This window comes from Tauraco erythrolophus, chromosome 8 (assembly GCF_009769465.1).
Source record: "Tauraco erythrolophus isolate bTauEry1 chromosome 8, bTauEry1.pri, whole genome shotgun sequence".
NCBI lineage: Eukaryota > Metazoa > Chordata > Aves > Musophagiformes > Musophagidae > Tauraco > Tauraco erythrolophus.
Window position 1 is genome coordinate 18,550,734 of NC_141472.1, and position 20,824 is coordinate 18,571,557.

At 43.4% G+C, this 20,824-nt stretch overlaps 2 protein-coding genes across 2 annotated transcripts in view; both read left to right on the forward strand.

Annotated features, from left to right (window-relative positions):
- The window catches only part of LOC104379289 (titin-like), a 129,879-nt gene that overhangs the window by 37,237 nt on the left and 71,818 nt on the right, over positions 1-20,824 (forward strand). Inside the window, 5 exon segments of the mRNA XM_086615890.1 lie at positions 1,446-2,027; positions 3,132-3,650; positions 4,072-4,128; positions 18,688-18,966; positions 20,036-20,599. Coding sequence (XP_086472016.1) covers positions 1,446-2,027; positions 3,132-3,650; positions 4,072-4,128; positions 18,688-18,966; positions 20,036-20,599 — 2,001 coding nt within the window.
- On the forward strand, positions 5,399-11,269 carry LOC147528358 (uncharacterized). The gene is made up of 2 exons (XM_086615244.1): positions 5,399-9,413; positions 9,510-11,269. Exons 1-2 carry the CDS (start codon positions 5,399-5,401, stop codon positions 11,267-11,269), a joined length of 5,775 nt encoding a protein of 1,924 aa, XP_086471370.1.

Consider the following 20,824-nt stretch of genomic DNA (forward strand, 5'->3'; position numbering starts at 1 on the left):
GTCATGCACCAAACATGGTAGAAACTTTCTTTCTAATGGAAGTACCTTGCTTACACATTCTTTGATTTGACTATGAGGACAACCTAGTAAGAGTTTTTGTTTAAAATCAATTACTTTGAAAGTGTTGGAAAACATGTTAAATAGAGGTATGCACCAGGTACTTGGGCAGCTGAAAAGAAACAGTTTACATTCATATGAACAGATGAAACATTGACCAAAGTTTTAGAGCAGAAATATTGTCTGGATAATTTGCTATTTAAGTTCTTATATTGTCCTTGATAGTATTTAACCATAAATATTTTGTTTTCTTTTTGCAACAGATTTTATAAATGATCAATCAGAATAATTCGTGCTGTTAAGTTGCAAGTTAGAAAAAGAAATCTTCAATGAGAGAGAAAATTTATTGTAGTGTAGAGTAAGAAATTAAAAGTTGGCATGCTTCTTTTCAGGATTTAAAAAGGTTGAAGAAGTTACATCAGAGTCCCATTGGCATGTCTCTTCATCTGTTTCACTTAAGGAGGAGTCTATTGGCCAAAGGCCCACCTTTATCCAGCCTATTTCAAGCTGCAGAGTATGCAGCGGGGAATCAGTCAGATTTCAAGCTAGAGTTTCTGGCATGCCCAAACCAAAAATCCGGTGGTTTCATAATCAACAACTCATGTTGCCAACAAAAGACTTAGTTTTCCACTTTGATGAGTCTACAGGCACAGCTATTCTGTTAATAGTAGATGCTTTCTTAGAGCATGCTGGCCAATACTCTTGCAAGGCAAGAAATAGTGCTGGAGAAACAACTTGTACAGCTACACTTACAGTGACTGCGGAAGGTAAAGCCCCATTTTTACTTCAAAGGGATTCAGTTTGTTGTATACCACACTTCTACGCTGTTACTAATGTTCTTCTTTCCTGTTTCACACCTTTTCTTTACCAGCTAATGTTAGTAGTACCTACCCTCTATAACCCAGCCACTCTCATTTCTTCTGTTTAAGCTGTAACATTCAGGAATTTGCAAATTTGTATCTTGATATAAGTTAAAGGATTAGAACCATTTTACTGAAGGCATTCAGGTTTTTAGACCAAGTAATTAAGTGATCTTTATAGGATGACTGAGGTATTTTGCATTATCTTGTAGGAGAAAAAAAAAAAAAAGAAAGAAAATGCCTCCTTAAAAAATTCCATAATAAGTTTCCAATAGTAAAATGGACAACTTCAGTGAAAGGAGACACAAGCATCAGCTGTGTATCAACTGCATGACTAGCTTAGGCATCACTTGTCATTCATATACATGAATGGCTAATCTTTGTGTCAAGAGCGTAGTGCATCCAGCATGCTGAGTTTTCAAATGAAGATCATTCATTTTCATCCTCCATGCTGTTTGATTTTGTTCAGAGCATGGCTCAGTAAAGTTCTTTAGATACTAATATTGTTTTTGTTACTTGATTACACAGTGCAAGCCCTAGATAGGCAAAGTTCTGGGAAAGATGTAAAAGAGTCTGTCCGGTCGCAGGCTATATCAGAACTTCATGTTGCTCCTCTCACAAAGAAGAACATTAAAACTTACCAAAAAGAATTTAAATCAGTGCAACAACCATCACAGGATTTGGGTGTACAGGTTTTTGAAAGCGTATCAGAAAGTTTGACCATGAAGGCTACATCAGTTGAAGAAATGGAAGCCATGCACACAACAATCCTTTCCCAAACATCTCAGAGCACCAGGATCTCTATGGCCACTGCTCGGGAAATGAAAGGTGTCCCTCCAAAGATTCTTGTGCAGCTCAGAGACCTAACTGTGAAATGTGGAGACACTGCTCAATTCATATGTGGCTTACAAAATGAATTCTTCTCTGAGTTTCTTTGGGCCCATGAAGGTGAAACGATAAAAATGTCTGAAAAATTGAAGATATCACAAAATGGAAGTGTCCTACTGCTAACAATCCTAAATGCCCAGCTGACAGATCAAGGACTGTACAGTTGTACCGTATATAATGATTACGGAGGGACAACAACCGCTGCAATACTAACAGTCAAAGGTGGTTATCTGACTTTTAACATTATGACTTACCTTTTGCAACTTCATTATCACTGCCTACAGCTCACTCATATATCCTTTATTATCGGTATTTAATTGAGAATGCTCTTGTAATAATGCTTTGAGGTTTTTCCTCCATATTTACAACTCTATTCATAAGTGACGTGCAGTACTGGGAAGTTGGTATTGTAACTTCATGCTTTTTCCCAGCAAGTCACAGATGTCTAAGGCATTTTATTCCTCATATCCTTCATGATATGCAGTGAGATGTAAAGCAAAACAGGCTAGTAGGAATTTTTACATTTTGAGAATTCATTCCTTAAGCTGGAGTTTAAGGAGATAAGAATGTCAGATAAGCAATATCGAACTAGATACCTGGTCATTTCAAACTTTATGGGTCCAACTTGCTTCCAATAAATCCAAAGTTCCAGTTCCAAGGTTAACAATATAGATCAATGTACTTGAAAGGATTAATGGATGCAAGTGTTGTATTACTGCGCTAATTAAGTGTCTTCTACCCTTCACTCTTCCTGAAAAATAAGTATTTATTTTTGCTAAGACTCTTTCCACTTCTTCCTAATATCAGTGTATTAAAATGTTAGTAATGTTACTGCTAGTGAAGACCCAAAAATGTATTCTCACCGCACTGGACAGATGATAGTATTTATGCTGAGCTCAAAGGAATCAAGAGCATAAAACTAAGATGAATAATGAGAAAGCCGTTGACCCTGTTGATTTGTCTCTTACGTATTGAAGTTTCTTTCTTCACTCTTGAGCTGTGCAAAGCGCTTTACATAATCTTCTGTTGCTACTTTCTAAATTGAAGCTCTCAGTTAAAAGTAAAGATGTGCTGAATTAGGTGGTACAGACCAAGTCTTGCTTCCATGAAAGTCCCATAGGCTTAACTGGTACCTAGAATTAGCACAGCAGGAATAGAGCTCTTAAATGTGTAATCATTCATGTTTAATAGCATTGTTGTAGCACTAATATGCTGGACATTCTTTCAATGCTAATTATTGGGTTTTTCACCCCCTGAGTATAAGGATATTTTTTATTCCTCCAAAACATCTGACCTAATCCTTTTCCTAACTTTATTCTTACCTAGCAAAAGAAGCACAAGCCAAAGCAGTAACAAAAATTACTCTTGAATCAGATACTAAAAGCTTTAAAGCAGCCAAAGATTGTCAGTTTAAAGCATCTGAAGTTAAGCAAGAATCTTCCAAGAAAACCACGAGCTTGTTTATATCTACATCCCAAAGACCCTATGAAACTGAGAAGCAAAGAAACAGAGTCTACTATCCTGATGTTGTACCATGTGAAGACATCACAGAAACTGACGCCAAAGCACCAGAGTTTCTTGAAACTCTGCCTTCAGAAACCAGTGTAAAAGAAGGAGATGATGTGTTACTCTTTTGTATAATGAAGGGTGTGCCTATGCCTTGCGTGGTCTGGCTGTACAATCAGCTAATAGTTGAGGAGTCTGCACTGTGCTCCTTAAAACATGATGGACCACTGTGCAGTTTAAGATTGTTGAAAGTTGGTCAGAACCACAAGGGTATATACAAGTGCAGAATAGTTAATCCTGCAGGACAAGCCGAGTGCAGCACCCATCTGAGAGTGACAGGTTGGCAACTGCATGTTCCTTCCAAGTATCAGTTCCTCATTCATAGCATCATTGCATTCCAGTACGTTCATTCCCTGGGACATAATAAAGAACGAGAAGCATCTCATTAGTCTGTGGATTGTTGAACGTTTTCTTCAGGGATTTAAGGCATGATAAAGGCATGTTACAGTAGAAACTTTCCCCCACCCTGCAAAAAAGAAAGCAAATCTTATAGAAAAGTGTACATTGCAAACAAGTTTGAGAGCATTTGATTACTTTGTTCTCAAAATTTACCAAGTGTTCAAATTGTTTGGCATGCATTTATGTGTATGTATGTGTGAATTTCTGTATGTTTGCAAGAGAAATTGGATGTTTTTACTACATAAAGTGTTGATTGGCATATTAGCAAATATAGCTAAAAAAAAATGTCTTTTTATTCTAGCTCCTGAAAAAATTATTCATGAGAAGCTAGAGGAAGAGATTGAAATGGAAGTGAAAGGTACAGTCACCAATCATATTAAACTGAATAATTAATAGCAGGAATTAGTAACATTGTGAAAAGCTTTTATCTGCTTACTTGTAGTGTCTGATGGGGAAAGAAAGACACACTTTACCGCATATTGGAACATGTTGCATGTTTGTTTTGATATGCAAAGGGTTATCTGCATTATAAGGTTATTTAAGTTTTAAAATATGTTTAAAACTTCAAATTTATAATTTTGCAGCCATATTCTTAACTTTTACTTCATGCTTTGCAGCTGTTCTCAGAGCTTTTATTTGTTCAATTTCCTTTTGAATGCATGGAATAGTTTACTTCAGAAGGAAGTTATACAAATCTTAATCATATTATTTTAAAAAAAGTTAGCAACCTAACATTTATGAGTTCAGTGGACACTATTGGATGGATGGATGGATAAAGTATACTAGAAAGCATTTGTTGTTCAGGATATGTGAAAGTTACACATTCTCATTGATTCCTTGCACTTTTTTTTACATACATTAATTCATCATTATACATCTCTTACCCTGGCTTGCAGATAGCATACGTGGTTCATGTTGCTTGCTTTTTTCCCTGTGCATAACACTGTGAAGTTAATGGCTGTATTAGTTCGAATAAACGCCTTCTCATTTCATGTTAGCTAATTACTTACTTTTTAAAAATATCTTTCAAAATATTTTTTTCTCAATTGTTTGAACATTTAATCTACAAACAGAAGGGTCAGAAAGGGCGTTTATTCTACTCTCTGCAAGTCAGGTAAGATTTTCTTCTTTGCCACCCAAAGACACACAGCTTTTCCAGGCAGCAAAAACATACACGCAGAAGAACGTGTTATTTTGAAATTCATTTTTGCTTGTTCAAGAAGAAATTTCAACAGTCTGAAGAAAGAACAGACAACGAACGATTTTCGTGTCAATCTTTAAAACAGAGCAAGGCATTGCGTTTATTCGAACAAATATGGTGAGTGAATTACTTTTTTTTTCCTGGGTGTGTGATGAAATCTGTTGCATGCCCATTTTATATTTCAATACATTGCTATTTCATTATTTTCAATCAAACATCAGGCAGAGCATGACATGTTGTAACCCTGTCTCCTTCTCTTGCAGAGGAGCACAGCAAGGCGAGCATCGAGGGACCTGGGACAGCAGTGGTGCTGGCTTGCACCCAGAACCGTAAACCTACCTTCACACAGGGCCTCAAGTGTAGGTCTGTCTTGGAGGGGGACCCTGCACTCTTCCAGTGCAAGCTGGTGGCATGCCCGGCACCACACATGGCCTGGTTTCACAACAACCGGCCAGTCCACCAGGACTGCCGCAAGGTGATCCGCACTGAGAGCGAGGAGCACACGCACCATGCCAGCCTGGAGGTGCGGGATGTGCGGGAGCATGATGCTGGCAGCTATAGGGTATTTGCCATTAACAGTGAGGGCTCAGCTGAGTCCACTGCCTCGCTGCTGGTGGCACGCAGCAGAGAGCCGCAGGGCTTGGGTTTTGTGGGGAAAGCGGAGTGGATGCGGGAGAACTGGGAGTGCCTTCTGCAGCAGCGGCAGGAGGACCGGCTGCGAGTGGTGCTCCGCTGCACTGGCTCGCCCTTTGACAAGAGGCAGGAATCTGAGCAGTTGCTTGGAGCCCTCTCTCCAGCCCGGGGCATGGTACGAACCATCCATTTCCAGAGGCTGCCACTGGCAGGGCCTCACCGTCCAGGGTTGGCATGCGATAGGGAGGGCAGCAGCACAGTGGTGGATGCTGAGGAGCTGCTGGATGAGGAGATCCGTTGGAAACTGCAGCGGCTGCGGGAGGCAAAGAGGGCAGCGCTGAGAAAGAAGCAGGAATCCCTCATGTCCGTGCCCCAGGGGGCCCCTCCCGGGAAGCCCGGCCCGCTGCAGGCGGCTGCCACCATGGACAGATCAGAGCCCCTGGCAGTGCAGGAGGCGAGGGACTATCGCAAGCCCAAGGAAGCGGGGAAGAGATGGCAGATACCAGGTGGGCTCCTGGAGCCCTGCCCACCCCTCTTTGTCCAGGAGATCAAGCCCCAGGAGGCTGTCGAGGGGCACAGATGCACCTTTTCCTGCCTCTTCCATGGCCACCCCCAGCCCACAGTCACTTGGTACAACAACACCAAGCCTGTGGGACGCATCCGGGGCACCGCCGTTCACACCACAGAGTGCCGCTCTACACTGACCTTCTCATCCCTGCTCCCACAGCACGGTGGCACTGTCACCTGTGTGATCTTCAATCCACTGGGCACAGTCAGCACCTCAGCTGCACTCCATGTGAGGCGGCGGATGCCAGCCTATGAGGCCACAAAGAAGGAGGAGGAAGAGGAAGGGAAGAGAGAGGAAGAGCAGGAAGAGGAGGAGTACATGAAGAAGAAAGAAAGGGAGAAAGAGAAGGAGGAGGAGAAGGAGAAGGTGGAGAAGGAGGAAGAAGAAGAAGTTGGCCTGGCCTTCACAGCAGAGCAGAGACTGCCAAGTGCAGTTCCAGACTCAGACTTGCTGTCGTTGCCTGTGGAAATCAAAATCACTGCCCCTACTCCAACACCAGAGCAAGACACAGAGATGAGGGAGATCACGCGGCCCTCTCCAGACCAGGCTGCTCCCACCATAAAGCACAAGTTCAAGTTTTCATTTGATGTGGGAAATGAGCCGCCTCAAATTGTAACGGAAGCCCCAGCACACATTCATTGCCATGAAGGGCAGGCTGTGGTGTTGGAGTGTGCTGTGTCTGGGCAGCCCCCACCAGCTGTGGCCTGGTACCTAAATGGCCAGAGCCTTTCTTCCAGCGAGAGGCTGGAGTTTGAGGAAGACAAGAATGGCATATGCCGCTTACACATCCAAGGAGTTTCTGTCATGGATGCTGGGCTGTATTGTTGTGTGGCCAAGAATGTGGCCGGCACAGCGCAGACTGCTTCTAAGCTGACAGTGCAGCCCAGTGCACCCAGGTTGTATAGCAAGGATGGAGGTACTGAGGAACTTCCTGCCATGGACCATGTTCTACACCTCCAAAGCCTCAGCACATTTGGGAAGGATGAAGAAAAACAGATCACATGCTCCAAGGAGGAGGAAGCCCACCTAAACTGGTCCCTGAGGCTGCCTCCGTCTTCTGGTGAGCAGTTGGAAGAGGAGCGTGAGAAAACTCCTCACTCCAGAGAAAGTGAGATGGAGGAAACGATGGTGCCGGATATCATGGAAGTTTATGCAAGGCAAGAAATGGGTTATACAGAAGAAAGTGTGAGGGATACAGATGGTATTTCTGAGATGGGGCAGCACAGAGGAAAAGCTTTCTCCAAGGAACACACCTTTGGAATTGATGCCACTGAGCCGCATCCCAGCATGTCCAGGGAAGAGCATGAACTGGTGGCCACTGACTCAGGTCACTTCTCAGAGGAGTTGGAGGCTGAAGGAGACAAGGTGGTAGCACGTACAGGTAATTTGTCCTGGGACATCTTGAAGTCACCGTTTATGGAAATGAAAGGTCAAACACATGCCTCTGAGCAGTCTGCTCTGGCAAGGGAGTGTGAGGATTCACAATTTTTCATTCCTATATCACCTGTGGTGCATGAGGGGAATGATGTTTACATGGAGGAGAGTAATGCCCTTGCCTGGGAGGCAATGTCTCCTGATGAGCCTCTTGTAGAAGAGCGAAGTGTGCCCCACCTGCAGGACAACATTGCAAACACAACCACAAAAGAGCAGTTTGGCTTTTATGGCTTCTGTATGGAAGAGCAGCAGGAGGAACAGGCCAAGGAGCAAGAGAGATCAGATGATATTGAACAGGACATCGAGGTTGATGATCATCTTTGTAAAGAAGAATTTACTGATGCTGGGGATGCCACACGCTGGGAAATGCACAATGATGGACAAATGCTGCAAGAAGTGGAGTCTGATGCAGGCAACTCTTCTTTGGATCTAATCCTCACTCCTCCTGGCATAGAAAACCCAGGTCAGGATTTTACTGAGGTTCGTCTAGAAGAAGTGCATTTCAAAGAGCAGCTGTTGCCATCTGAGACTGATGAGACAAACATCACATTTGATTTGGAGAAGTTTGTGGAGTCTCTCCCAGCTGCAGAGACTGTGGTCACAGAACAAGCACAAACTCTGGAGAGTGTGGAGGTAGGAGTGACTGTGCTTATCTCCCCTGTGCAACAGCATGATGTGCTTGTGGAAGAAATGTCGCTAAGTGAGGAGCTGCGTCAGAGCTACAGGATGCAGCAGGAGGAGGTTGATGCCCAGGAAGAGGCACAGCCAAAAGAAATCAGAAGGGTTGATTTGCAAATCCCTGATGGGGACCTTGGCAGCATCATGATATCTGCTGAAGAGGCATCTTCTGCTGAAGAAATTCATGAGTCAGAGGTGAGTGTCTGTGGGGAGGATTCACTTGAGGGACAAATTCACAGTTTTCTGGTGGAATCCACAGCAGATTTCCAAAGAGGAGTGCAGGAAACACATATGTGGGAGACTGGGGAACGACTGGAGACCACAGACTCCCAGAGTGATAGCTTCATCATCGACCTGAAAAAAGCTGCACGTGAAAAGAAACCCCAGGCTGGGCATCAGGCTGAGGAGGAAGAACATTCTGGAATAGAAAAGGTCTTTGAGACAGGAATGAGCAGCTCCACCTGTGAGATAGAAAGAACAGATTCCTCTGAGGAGATGCTCAGGGACACCCAACAGGAACCAAACTCAACCAAGGGCTTCTCTTTTGGTCAATTCCTACTTGGTTTAATAACAGATGATCCTGTGGTACAGAAAGAGCAAAGGAAGGAGTCTTGGGGTAAGAAGAGGACTCCCACTGAGGAAGCTTCTGAGACTAGCCTGGATGGAGAAGGACTGCAGGAGGATATTTCTGCAGGTCCAGAGCCCAGTGCTGGTCAAACCTCAGAGCTGGAGCCTGACTTGTCCCTGGCCAAATATTTAAGGTCAACTGGGATGCAGGAAACTCCAGATCTCAAAGGGACAGTTCAGAAGGAGCAGCAAGAGACTGTCACTTCACTGGAAGTGGAGGAGGTCACCTTCAGCATGGTTTATGACTATTACAACAACCAACAGGAACTCACCCGGCCTTTCTCTCCTGAGTCGGAAATGTCTATAGAGCTGGAGAGCAGAAGTGGAGAGGAGTCACCTGATTCAGACCGCTTCTACACACCTCCCTCCTCAGTGGAGGTCTTTGAAACCGCTTCATCGACATCCTACCACACACCGCTCAGCACGCCTGAGCGCTACTCCACACCGTCTGAGGGCTCAGGGTACAGTACACCACCCGAGCACTACTCCACACCATCCGAGGGCTCAGGGTACAGCACGCCACCCGAGCGCTACTCCACACCATCCGAGGGCTCAGGGTACAGCACACCACCCGAGCGCTACTCCACACCATCTGAAGGCTCAGTGTACAGCACACCACCTGAGCACTACTCCACACCTTCCGAGGGTTCAAAATGCAACACACCCTCAGAGCGCTACTTCACACCCTTCGAGGGACCTTGCTCTGCATCAGGGGATAGCACACCACCAGAGCGCTACCGGACACCCACTGGGGAGTATATGGACGCCCTGGCCATGCTCCCCCTCTGTGACAGAAGGCAGCAGCCTCCAGACCAGCCACAGGCTGAGGTGTTTAGAACACCCTGTGAAGCCCTGAAGCCATCAGGCAGGGAGGTGCCACCTGCATTCCTCAAGGCATTGAGCAGAAGGAGGCTGTATGAGGGCAGCACGCTGAGCTTTGTGGCTGAGGTGATGGGTGTGCCCAAGCCAGGAGTGAAGTGGTATCATAATAAATCTCTGTTGGAGGTGGATGAGAGAGTGCAGATAGAGGAGGATGGGAACAAATGCATGTTGGAGATCACTAACGTCCAGAAAGCTGATGGAGGACAGTATCTGTGCCATGCAGTGAACATTGTTGGGGAAGCCAAAAGTATCACGCAGGTGGAAGTTTTGTCTGAAGATGGGCGGTCGCTAGCACTGCCACCCCCTGTCACCCACCAGCATGTTATACACTTTGACCTGGAGGAAAACACATCTTCAAGATCACCTTCACCACAGGAGATCCTCCTGGAAGTGGAGCTGGATGAAAATGAAGTGAAGGAGTTTGAGAAGCAGGTCAAAATCATAACCAGTCCTGAGTTTAGCCCAGATAAAAAGAGCATGGTTGTCTCCCTGGATGTCCTTCCCCTTGCCTTGTTGGAGCAAGCTGCAGGCTTGGCTGCAGAGGAGAATGAGGATGTAAAAATTGATTTCCAAGTAACTGAAATGCCTCCCCGCTTTGCTGTGCCCTTTGCAGATGTTGAGGTGACAGAAGGCTTGGAGGCAGTGTTTGAGTGTGTGGTAACAGGTACTCCTGTCCCAGTAGTCCAGTGGTTCAGAGACGACACCTGTGTGACACCTGCCACAGGGAAGTATGTTGTGAGTCAGAAGGAGGGACTTCACAGTCTGAAGGTCCAAAATGTAGGTCCTTCTGATGGTGGCTGTTATCGTTGTCGGGCAATCAATAGACTGGGAGAAGCAACGTGCAAAGGCTCCCTCGTAGTCATGGCTCAGCAGGGAGCAAGCGCTAAGGCAAGGAGTGAGACAGTCATGGGTAGTGAACCACATAGGACCCAGAAGTGTGACTTGCTTCTGAGTAAGTCTGTGAGCCCGGGTGATCAGTCAGAAATAGAGCTGGAGTTTGAGTTTGAGTCACATGTAGACAACTCAGAGAAAGCAATCCAACTGCTTGCAGTGACTCAACAAGAGCAGGAAGCGGAAAGGGAGAAGCGTGTCAACATTAGTTTTGATGTGTTTGCGGAGCCATCCGAAGAGGAACGGGTTGAGTTTAGGGCAGAGGACTCGGAGAGCTGCAGCTTTGAGTTCCAGATTACGGAAGTGCCTCCCAGATTTCTGAGACTCATTTCTGACTACAGTACATTTATAGGTGCCTCTGCATGCTTCCAGTGTCTGGTGACCGGATCCCCCCAGCCAAGTGTCCGGTGGTACAAGGACGGGGTGTTGTTGGAAGGGGACAGGTACTGTGCTCAGGAAGAGCAGGAGGGTTCTCATAGCCTTACTATTGAAAACTTGATGCGAAGTGACAGTGGGCAGTACAAATGTGTAGCTACTAACAGGGCAGGAACTGCTGAGAGTTGTGCAGTGTTAACATTATACTAAATTTCCATAATTTATTTCAGAGTCTCTTTTGAAACACTGAATGTTTTAACGTTGTTGTTCACTGCAGATAAAAATGCAGCACTCATTTTAGGGGCATTGTTTTTCATCTCTTTAGGGATGAAAACCTCTCTATATGGGCATACATCTGACTCACTTAAACTTGCCTTCATTGAGGAATTTAAGTGAGATTTAATCTGTGCATAGGTCTTGTGCACATTTTCCGCATCGAGGTATATTTCAAGCTTCTTCCAAGCTCCTTACTCATTCTCATAAAGATATTTTAAATGACACTCATTTATGTAGGACTAATTTTTTCATGGAGTGTACATATTCCTTTGTGTCTGTAACAGTGCAATCAGTATTTTATGTAGGGTAGAAATCACTTGAAAATGTAGAAACCATCTTTTTCTTGTAACCTAAAGATATGGAATACAAACTTATTCTTTCTGTTTAGTTTGGATATCGTTCTGTGCAAGACTCCTTAAATTGCTATTCTCCCTTCTCACAATGTTGTATCAGAACACATGAGCCTCACTGATTCAAATCCTGTGTTTACAGTTTCTATCACCACAAAATTCTTACATCCATGGGCCTCATTCTACTGACTCATGGAATTAAATGACTTTTTTTTTAAGTCAATGGAATTGTACTGTTGCAAAGAAAAGCAACACAATGGAAAGAAAGTGAAAGTTTTGTGTTAGTAGAGACTGGACAGGATTTTTTTCTCTATTACCAAGTAATAAACATGAAAACGTATTTTGTACTGTATCTTTAGAAGTTAAAGGGAAAGGAGAGGAAGCATAATAAATCAATGATGTAACTGTAAATTCATTAAAATAATTTTGGTTGTCCCCGTATTCCAGTGTCATTTATGAACAATACATAGTAGTAAAAAAGTTAGAGATTTTTATGCAATATTCTTGTTTCACATTAGAACTAAATCTCTACATATTATTTTTTCTTTTTCTAAAATTAGTAACAGTTAAGTGTGCTGTGTGTCAAGATGACCAGAAATAAGTAGAATACATTCAATTGTTATCTGTTGCATTTTCTCAGCAGAAGAGATTTTTACATTAATGTTCTTAATGTGAGTATATATTTTTGTATTTAAAACAATGTCAGTATTTAGGAGGAGATATCAGCAGTAGCTGACATTATTAAATTTGAACTAAATCTATCTTACATAAAAATGACAAATTGATTAAGAAAATATGTTAAAAGTATGAAAGTTATCAGTTAATGTTTATCAGAAGCTAAATAACTCTGTAATGGATGTGCCAAATTTCCAGTTACCTATATGCCAAGGTGAAACCTTGAGTTCAACAACACTAAGCAAAAATTATTTTTACTTTGATTACCTGTTCATGAGGTTCTTCCAGTTATTTACAAGTTGCTGTCAGTTGCCTTGCAAACTGCTTTAAGGAGCATGGTGATTTTTAGCATAAAAGAACTATTCCTATAGCACATTCAGTTATGTTCATGTATGTTCTTATTTCTGAGTTTTATGTGTTCTCACACTGAGGTCAGCATGCCTCAAAAATTAATAATCTTTAAGACTGTCCCATCACTCACCTGGGACAGTAATTTTTGATCGAAAGATTCACTTTGCCCAATTGTGTTGCCCAATATAGACTTAAAGTCAGGAGTGGCAGTTCTAATGGCCCAGTATATGGGACAATGACTGGAGTGGTTAGGCTAATACCAATCTGTCACTTCAGTTTCTTCCCAGTCATGACCCCATGATTAATATTTAAGATTTGTATGCTGTTAAAAGGCAGAAATAATTGTGATTTCTCGTAGGTAGTGGTGGTAGGAAAGAGAAGCATGAATGTCTGACCCAGTGTTGTGCTGGGAAAGAATTGCTTCATGATGTGTCCTTAATCCATTCCTTGCATAGATGTGTAGTGCTAACCTATTCATTAGACAGCAGAGGTCCCTAAGGAAGTTGGCATGAATTGTCTGATGTTATACGTCAGCTGTGACATGAGGGGTCTTTTAGGTCCAAAGCCAAAGAAGTCGGAGGCCCTTTGGTTAGGTCCTAAGCAGTTATGACGTGCATTTAATTTGCACGTAAATGAACTGCAATTTTTAGTAGAAACAGGCCCATAACTTGCTTTAGAAGCCATAAGTCAAGCAGGTCCAAGTTCATGTTCACATCTGAAATACATGGCCAAGTATCTTTATCTATACCTGTGTAGTAGTGTTTGTGGTTTATGTAAGTTTAAAAGTCTTGTTTTAAGTTTCGTACATTAGCCAAGAGCACTATCATGTGCTTATGGAGAGACAAAGTCTCATCTAAGCTACAATGATATAAATTTGGGGTAATTCCAGTTTTGAATAAACTTACTCTGAGGCAACTGGTATAGTTTAGAGCTATGATTGAACATCTCTCTCCAAAATTTTGTGCTTTCATAGGAATTACAAAACTCAATTTCATTGTCAGGTTTAATGTCGTCTTTATTTCTACAAAACAAGTATCTTAAAAAAAAGATAAATGATATCTGTTTGTCATCAATGTGTATCGAATGTTAACATGTGTAGTTAATTTGTGAAATAAATCTATAAATGATTTAAGTCTGTTGCTTCTTGTACTGTATTCATTTCACAGACATAGCTAAAATATGAAAAAGAATCTGTATAGTTTTTGGGTCATGAATATCCAGGAATGCACAAAAGTGAATTAATTTTTGCCATTCTCCTGTGTATAAAGCATTCTGATGTGTGTCAGCATAGATTCCATTCTGCAATTTTTATACTTTATTATGAGCCCAATTTTGCCAAAGTTCACTAGTACATTGTATTTCTGGGGAAACTGCCCCACTGTTTTAACAAGACTGGTAGGTAATCCTGAAGGACTGTAATTTCTTTTTTACCTAAGAATCTCTTCTCTGCAGTTAATCCTTGTGTGCACTGTGCTATGTCATGTATATTATGGTAGTTGTGGAAAGATTATTAATTACTAAAATGAATGAGAAAGTATTGGGTATGGCGTATTCTGTTCTTTATAGTTGCTATTGGAGTGCAGTAAAAATTATCTCACAATAAGTTTTGGAATTTAAGACACTGTAACTGAGAGACTTATCAAAGTTCATCATTAGAATGCCTGGAAACATTTATCCACTCACATTTCTTTTGTTCTTTTTTGATAACTCTCATATCTTTCCAGCATCAAATACTGTATACCTTAACTGAGCAAACTTGACTCAGTGAGGACAACAGGATTTGATTTCCAAAAGTTTTCTTTGTGCCATGCTTGTCATGGATGGCTTGTTTCATTCCTGGAAGTCTCAGATTTCACCGATGTTTCTAGTGTCAACCATCTGCAGAGAGTGACAGGTTCTTAGCATCTGCTTCCTTTCATTTTTAAACCACCATTAGAACAAAGTGGTCCAACACATAAATGTCTGAATTCACAAAGGCAAGAAAAAGAAAAGCCTTGAAGTGCTCTGTCCTCTTTTCCTCTCTTATTGCAGGAATTTTAATGTGCAACGTTGTGACAGGAAAGAGTTTAAAAGCAGAGATTGAAATCAATGACATTAAATCAAGGGTGCAAATTTGTGATTTTAGTGATAACGGTGTTGTAAGCATAAGGGTCTAATGACTAAAACAGGACAAAGCTGGTAAGGGAAAGTAATATCTCGCTGTGTTAGACAAACCATAGAGTTGAGAGGTGAACTAACTGCAGAAGAAAGGTTGTATGCTGAAAAGTTTGTGTTATTTTTCCAATCCTAATTATGACATTCTGCTTTTTCTTGATGTTTTGAATTAAACCAGGGTCTTAGCACTGCTCAGCTGTACTTGTTTGTATGAGTGTACATAGGAATATTTATGACACATACGACTAATTATATTTGTGAAATGCATCAATGTTGCTTGACTGTTACTTGCACTCTACATCTTGGTGGTATACCTAACACATACTGTGATGTCAGGTTTAAAAAAACACCCATGTTGATACAGGTGGGAAGTTCACAAGTAACCTGACAGCACAGCATGTCTTGTTGGTTTTGGCGGTTGTGTATTTGACAGCAAGAGGACTTCATGTTCGTTGTTAACTGCTATACAGTATGGAGAAAGCCTCTAGATATACAAAAACAATTGCACTAACACTTTTTATTGCTGTCTACAAGTGTTCTCTTTAACATTCTAATGAAACTAAACCATTTTTTTCCATACAGACATCGCTAGCTATCTTATTGTGTCTTCTGAGGAAGGAAGAAGTGAAGGCTACAGCAGCGGCCTTCAGTTGCCTGATAGAGAGAAAACACTTGAATTTGAGCCTGAAAAACCAGTTTATTCCAGCAAAGCAAAGATGAAAATGGAGGAAGAGGGCAAAGCCCCTGTTTTCCTCAAACAAGTCTTAAATGTTGAAGTCTTTCAGGGAGACGTAGCTAAGCTCTCTGTTACTGTTACTGGCAGCCCCACACCCAAAATCCAGTGGTTTTTCAACAGTATGAAGTTAACTCCATCCGTGGACTGTAAGTTAGTGTTTGCTGGCAATGACCACAGCCTCATTCTCCCCTATGTGCGTGTGCAGGATGAGGGCGAGTACGTGTGCGTGGCCAGCAACGTACATGGTGAGACCACATGCAGCGCCCGCCTCCGCGTGCGGCAGCGGATCCCAGGGGTCCCGTGCTTTGCCAGGGAGCCAGACAGCGTGCGCTGCGCACCGGGCTTCACCACAGTCTTTGAGTACGCTGTGGTTGGAGAGCCATGCCCTGAGGTGCAGTGGTTCAAGGGGAGCGAGCAGCTCTTCTCCGACACGCGTCACTCTGTTGCTCACCACCCTGATGGCTCAGGATCCCTGACAGTGCGGGAGTGCACGGAGGAGGACACTGGGCTGTACATGTGCAGGGCAGTGAGCGCCCTGGGTGAGGCCACATGCTCTGCTGAGCTCCTTGTGCTACCCGAGGAGCACACTGTGTGCAGTCAAAGCCCAGCATTGCAGCACTCTGCAGTGGCAGAGGGCCAAAGCCCCCTCTCCTACGAGGAGGCTGGAGAGCTTCCTGCCATGGAAGAAGCACTCAGCCTTGAGGCCGTGAGGGAGCCCCCAGCCCTCCTTCAGATCCAGACGAGCCAGGTGGAGCACGTGCTTCCCAGGGAGGACATCTTGCCTGGCCTGCCACCGGCCTGCCTGGCTGCACAGAGTGTTGAAGAGATGCTCTCCCAGGTGGCCACAACACAAGAGAGCAACAGGCTTCTGGCAGAGCCACTGCAAACCTTCCCTGTTGTCCCTCAGGTTGTGGTGCCTGCAGCAGTGATGGAAACACAACTGCCAGGCTGCCTTGGGACTGTAGGTGCACAGATACTCTTGCCTAAAGAGCAAGTCATCCCCAAGGTGGCAGAGCAAATGGCTGCTCTAAAGACAGAGGCTTCCCAAGCCCTTCTACAGGTGTCAAGCACCACTGAGAGCCGTGCCATAGGTGGTGACCAAATCCAAGTTCTTGAGGGCTTCCAGGCAATGCAAGGTGGTCTGAAGGCTGAACCCAGATTTGCTTCTGAATTGGCCTTCACTGGGGGTCAAGCTGTCCTCCTGGAGAACATTTCTTCCCTGGAAGCAGCAGAGGAAGATTTTGCTGCAAGAATCCATGAGGGACAGGCTGTGAGATTTCCCTTGCTGCTAGAAGAAAACCAGCTCCTGGAGGAGGAACATATTGTTGATCTTGCCAGTCCACTTCGGAAGTGTCCAAGGGCAGGGAGACAACCCCATGAAATGATGTACACTCACCAGCTCCAGCCAAGCCAAGTCCTCAACAAAGAGAGCCAGCTCACTGCTCAGGTTCCCAAGAGCTGCAATTTAGGCATAAAATCTCAGATTAGAAATGCACTGAAAGCTGCAGTGGTAAGTGAGCAAAACCTCTTGTTTTCAGAATGGTTGGCTGATAAAGAAAATGTTGAAGTACAGTCAATAAACATCACCAAGGAACATAAACACATCCTATGCACCTATGTTGTGACCACAGGAGGACTCAGTCCCATAGAAATCCCAGTCTCCTTGGAAGAAGTCAGCATTCAGACAGCTGATCAGAAAACGGTCTTGAAGGAAGCTTTCTATTCTCTTATTTGTGAAGAAAAACATCTCTTGACAGATGAAAAATCCAAAGTATTGCCAGACTATCCCAGTTCACTTATCTCAGAAAAATCTTGTGATGAAACCTTTGAGCTGGAGCCCCAGCAGGCTGAGAGGACTATGGAGGCAGAAATACCCCTGGAGCAGCCTTTGTCTGCACAAGTAATCAACACTGTGACTGTGCACGGTCAAATCAAGGATGTGGGTGCAGCTACAGCCACTGCTGATGTAGCCTCCACAGGTGTTCCCATTAAGACATCCACAGAAATACTGAAAAGGAAGGAGAAAAGGGAAAAAATATGCGAGGAAGAGGGCAGAGAGGGTCTGGAAACTAAAGCTGGGAAGCTAGAGGATGAGCTGGGCAAAGAAAGTTATCCCATCATACACAACAAACTGGTTGACACTGTTGTGGAGGAAGGGGATGGTGTCAGTCTGGTGTGTGTCATAATGAATGTCAGAGAGGTGAACTGGTACTTTGAGGGTAAACTGGTGTCTTCAGGCGACAAATTCAAGTGTTTGCAAGATCAGGACACGTACACGCTAATAATAAGCAAAGCGTGTGGGGAGATTCACCAAGGAGAGTACACCTGTGAGGCGCTGAATCAAGGTGGAAAAAGTGCAACAGCAGCAAAAGTCACAGTTGTTAAAAGAGGTTGGATTATGGGGATGAAATACTGCTTTTCCAATACACTGCTCTACTAATGAAACTGCCCTACTATGTGTCTGTGTCTTAGGATACAGATACAGTATTAATACCATCATGCCACTAAATCAGAGAGCCCCCTTTCTCTCTGCATTTATGGTCACCTTTTACCACATGGCAAAGACTCTCACCTCCCTCATCCCAGTCTTTGATCAGGAACTTTGCTGCTTCCCGTTCTCATCACACAAGCACGATCAGAACAATCCATATCTTGGTCCCGACCACTTCTTCCCATTGTCGGCTGTGAAACAGACCTGCTCGTCCCATTTTTCTCACTGCTGCACGCTCTCTCACTCTTTAGAGCCATTGCACAATTTTAGTGCAATTCCGAATTCACACCATAATTTCTCTCAACTCCAGGACAGCATGGAATATGTTTGTATCACATTGTTATTGTGCATTGCTATTGCACATGGTTTTTCCATTATCACCACTGTGTTACTTGATGTCATTATGCACCGTAACATTGTCTGTCCACTGAGCCTGGTACTGCTTTCATTTCTTACAAATATTCTTTTCTTTTACAGTCACTTTATGTGGATGGCAAGTAAATCACCTTTTTTTTTATTTTTTCAGTCACTTGAATGTTACTTTCCAGAATGTCAGCAGGCAGAGCTTTGAGTTACTATCTGCTTCTGATTTCAGTTGCACCAATCCTGAGGAGAAGGCTTGAATCTCTGGAGGTGGCTGTAAATCACGTGGCCAAGTTTACCTGTGAGGTAGAGACTGCTCCCAATGTCAGGTTCCAGTGGTACAAAGCCGGCCGAGAGATATATGATGGGGACAAATACTCCATTCGCACCTCCAACTACCTCTCTACACTGGAGATCCCGAGACCTCAGGTTGTTGACTGTGGAGAGTATAGCTGTAAGGCTTCCAACCAGCATGGCAGTGTAAGCTCTACTGCCATTTTAACAGTGACTGGTAAGTACAGACTTCCAAGCACTTCTCCGTTAAATATCTTGGTATATTGTAATGCTTTCATTGCTATACTTAAAATGTTTATGATAGGGCCCTTGATTGCCATCATTATAGGTAATCCATACCTAATTTTGGCAGGCATAAGTATAGAGAAAGAATAATTTTTGACAATGCTGCTTTTAGGTGCTTTCTGTACCTAGAAAAGGGAATCGGTGTGAAAAGTTTCAGAAGGGAAGAAAGAAGGGGGAAAGAGAGAGTGCGAGGAACTAGATTGTCAACACAATGGGATTGGTTTGTGAATACCTTCTTGAAAAAGGTTTATTTAACTTCCAGACAGCAACAAAACATACACTTTTAAATCTGATTTCTTTGGTGTAATAATCACTGCGTGGTTATCCTAGCACCTTGTGTTTATCCTGCAGCTATGTGTACCTGAACATCTGTGTGTCGTGCCCAGAGGGGAACCGATTGTGATAGGGGAAATAGATCTTCTTCTCAAACAAACAAAAGCTGGTTTAAAGATGTCTCAATTTGCAAACTTTTTTGTCTATTGAGAGCTATACAAATCTTCCTTTTTTTTTTCCTTTAAAAAAAACCAAACAAACCCAACATCTTTTGGACTTTTACTGCATGGTGACTTTTTTACTCTGACTTTTCTCTTTGTGGGAGAAGTCTTTATGTAGTCTTTGCTAAGTGCCAGAGACTAAAGAAAGTTGCACAAACTGTAAAATGCCTACAAACTTTTCCATCTTGAAGGAATGGTGTGCGAACATGTCAGTCTTGGGGGAAAAAGTTCTGGCTTTTGGTTTATTTTCCTTTAGTTTGTACATTGCTCCAGAGATTCAAAATGCCTTCAGACTCTGGAGCAATATACAGATCCAAGAAGTACGAAACCAGAAGCCAAAATTCAACATCTTTAACACCTCTTATCTCCTTCATTGCTGGCTTCTTTTGCTTAAGAGTGTCCAGTGACAAACTGGCCCCTCTTGCTTTCTGTCCCTGGCAAATGTGGAGAAAGAGCATAAGCTCTGGTCCTCACCTCTGGATAACATTGAACCTCTTTGTTTTGCAGAAGCACTTCCACCAACGTTTCTTACCAGACCTGAATCTATCACTACTTTTGTGGGCAAAAGTGCTAAGTTCCTGTGTACTGTTTCGGGCACTCCAGTCATCGATGTCGCCTGGCAGAAAGATGGCACAACCATTTCACCTTCAGACCACCACAAGATCTCCAAAGTGGAAAATAAACATGTGTTAGAAATTTCCCTTCTCACCACCAGTGACAGAGGGGTTTACACTTGCAAAGCTTCCAACAAGTTTGGGGCTGACATTTGCCAGGCTGAAATGGTCATTATAGACAAGCCCCACTTCATTAAAGTTTTGCAGTCAGTGCAGTCAGCAGTCAATAAAAAAATACGTCTTGAATGTCAGGTAGATGAAGACAGGAAAGTAACAGTAGGGTGGACAAAGGATGGAAGCAAAATCCCTCCAGGCAAAGATTATAAGATTTACTTTGAAGACAAAATAGCCTCACTTGAGATTCCTCTGGCTAAGCTCAAGGATTCAGGCCATTATGTGTGCACTGCCTCAAACGAGGCAGGAAGCAGCTCCTCTTCCGCCAGTGTCACAGTCAGAGGTAAGATAGTCCTATGTCCCCTTTACCTTTGCTCTTCTTGGGTTCCCCATTTCTTCTTTTGCAGGCAAAGACCTCTTTGGGCTGAAATCACCCTGTGAACTTTTCTTGGACCTGCCATCAGGTCCATTCACCTCTTGCTCGTTTCCCGTGCTGCCTTCTGGTGCACTGTGCTTTACTTCAATATTTCTTTCACCAGCCAGATCCAAGAATTGCTCCTCTGTACAG

Bases quoted from the DNA above. Each gene is read 5' to 3' on its own strand.
- LOC147528358 (XM_086615244.1), top strand. From the start codon at position 5,399: ATGGCCTGGTTTCACAACAACCGGCCAGTCCACCAGGACTGCCGCAAG. The intron at 9,414-9,509 runs GCTCAGGGTACA...CACCATCTGAAG, and splicing joins CTACTCCACACCATCCGAGG to GCTCAGTGTACAGCACACCA.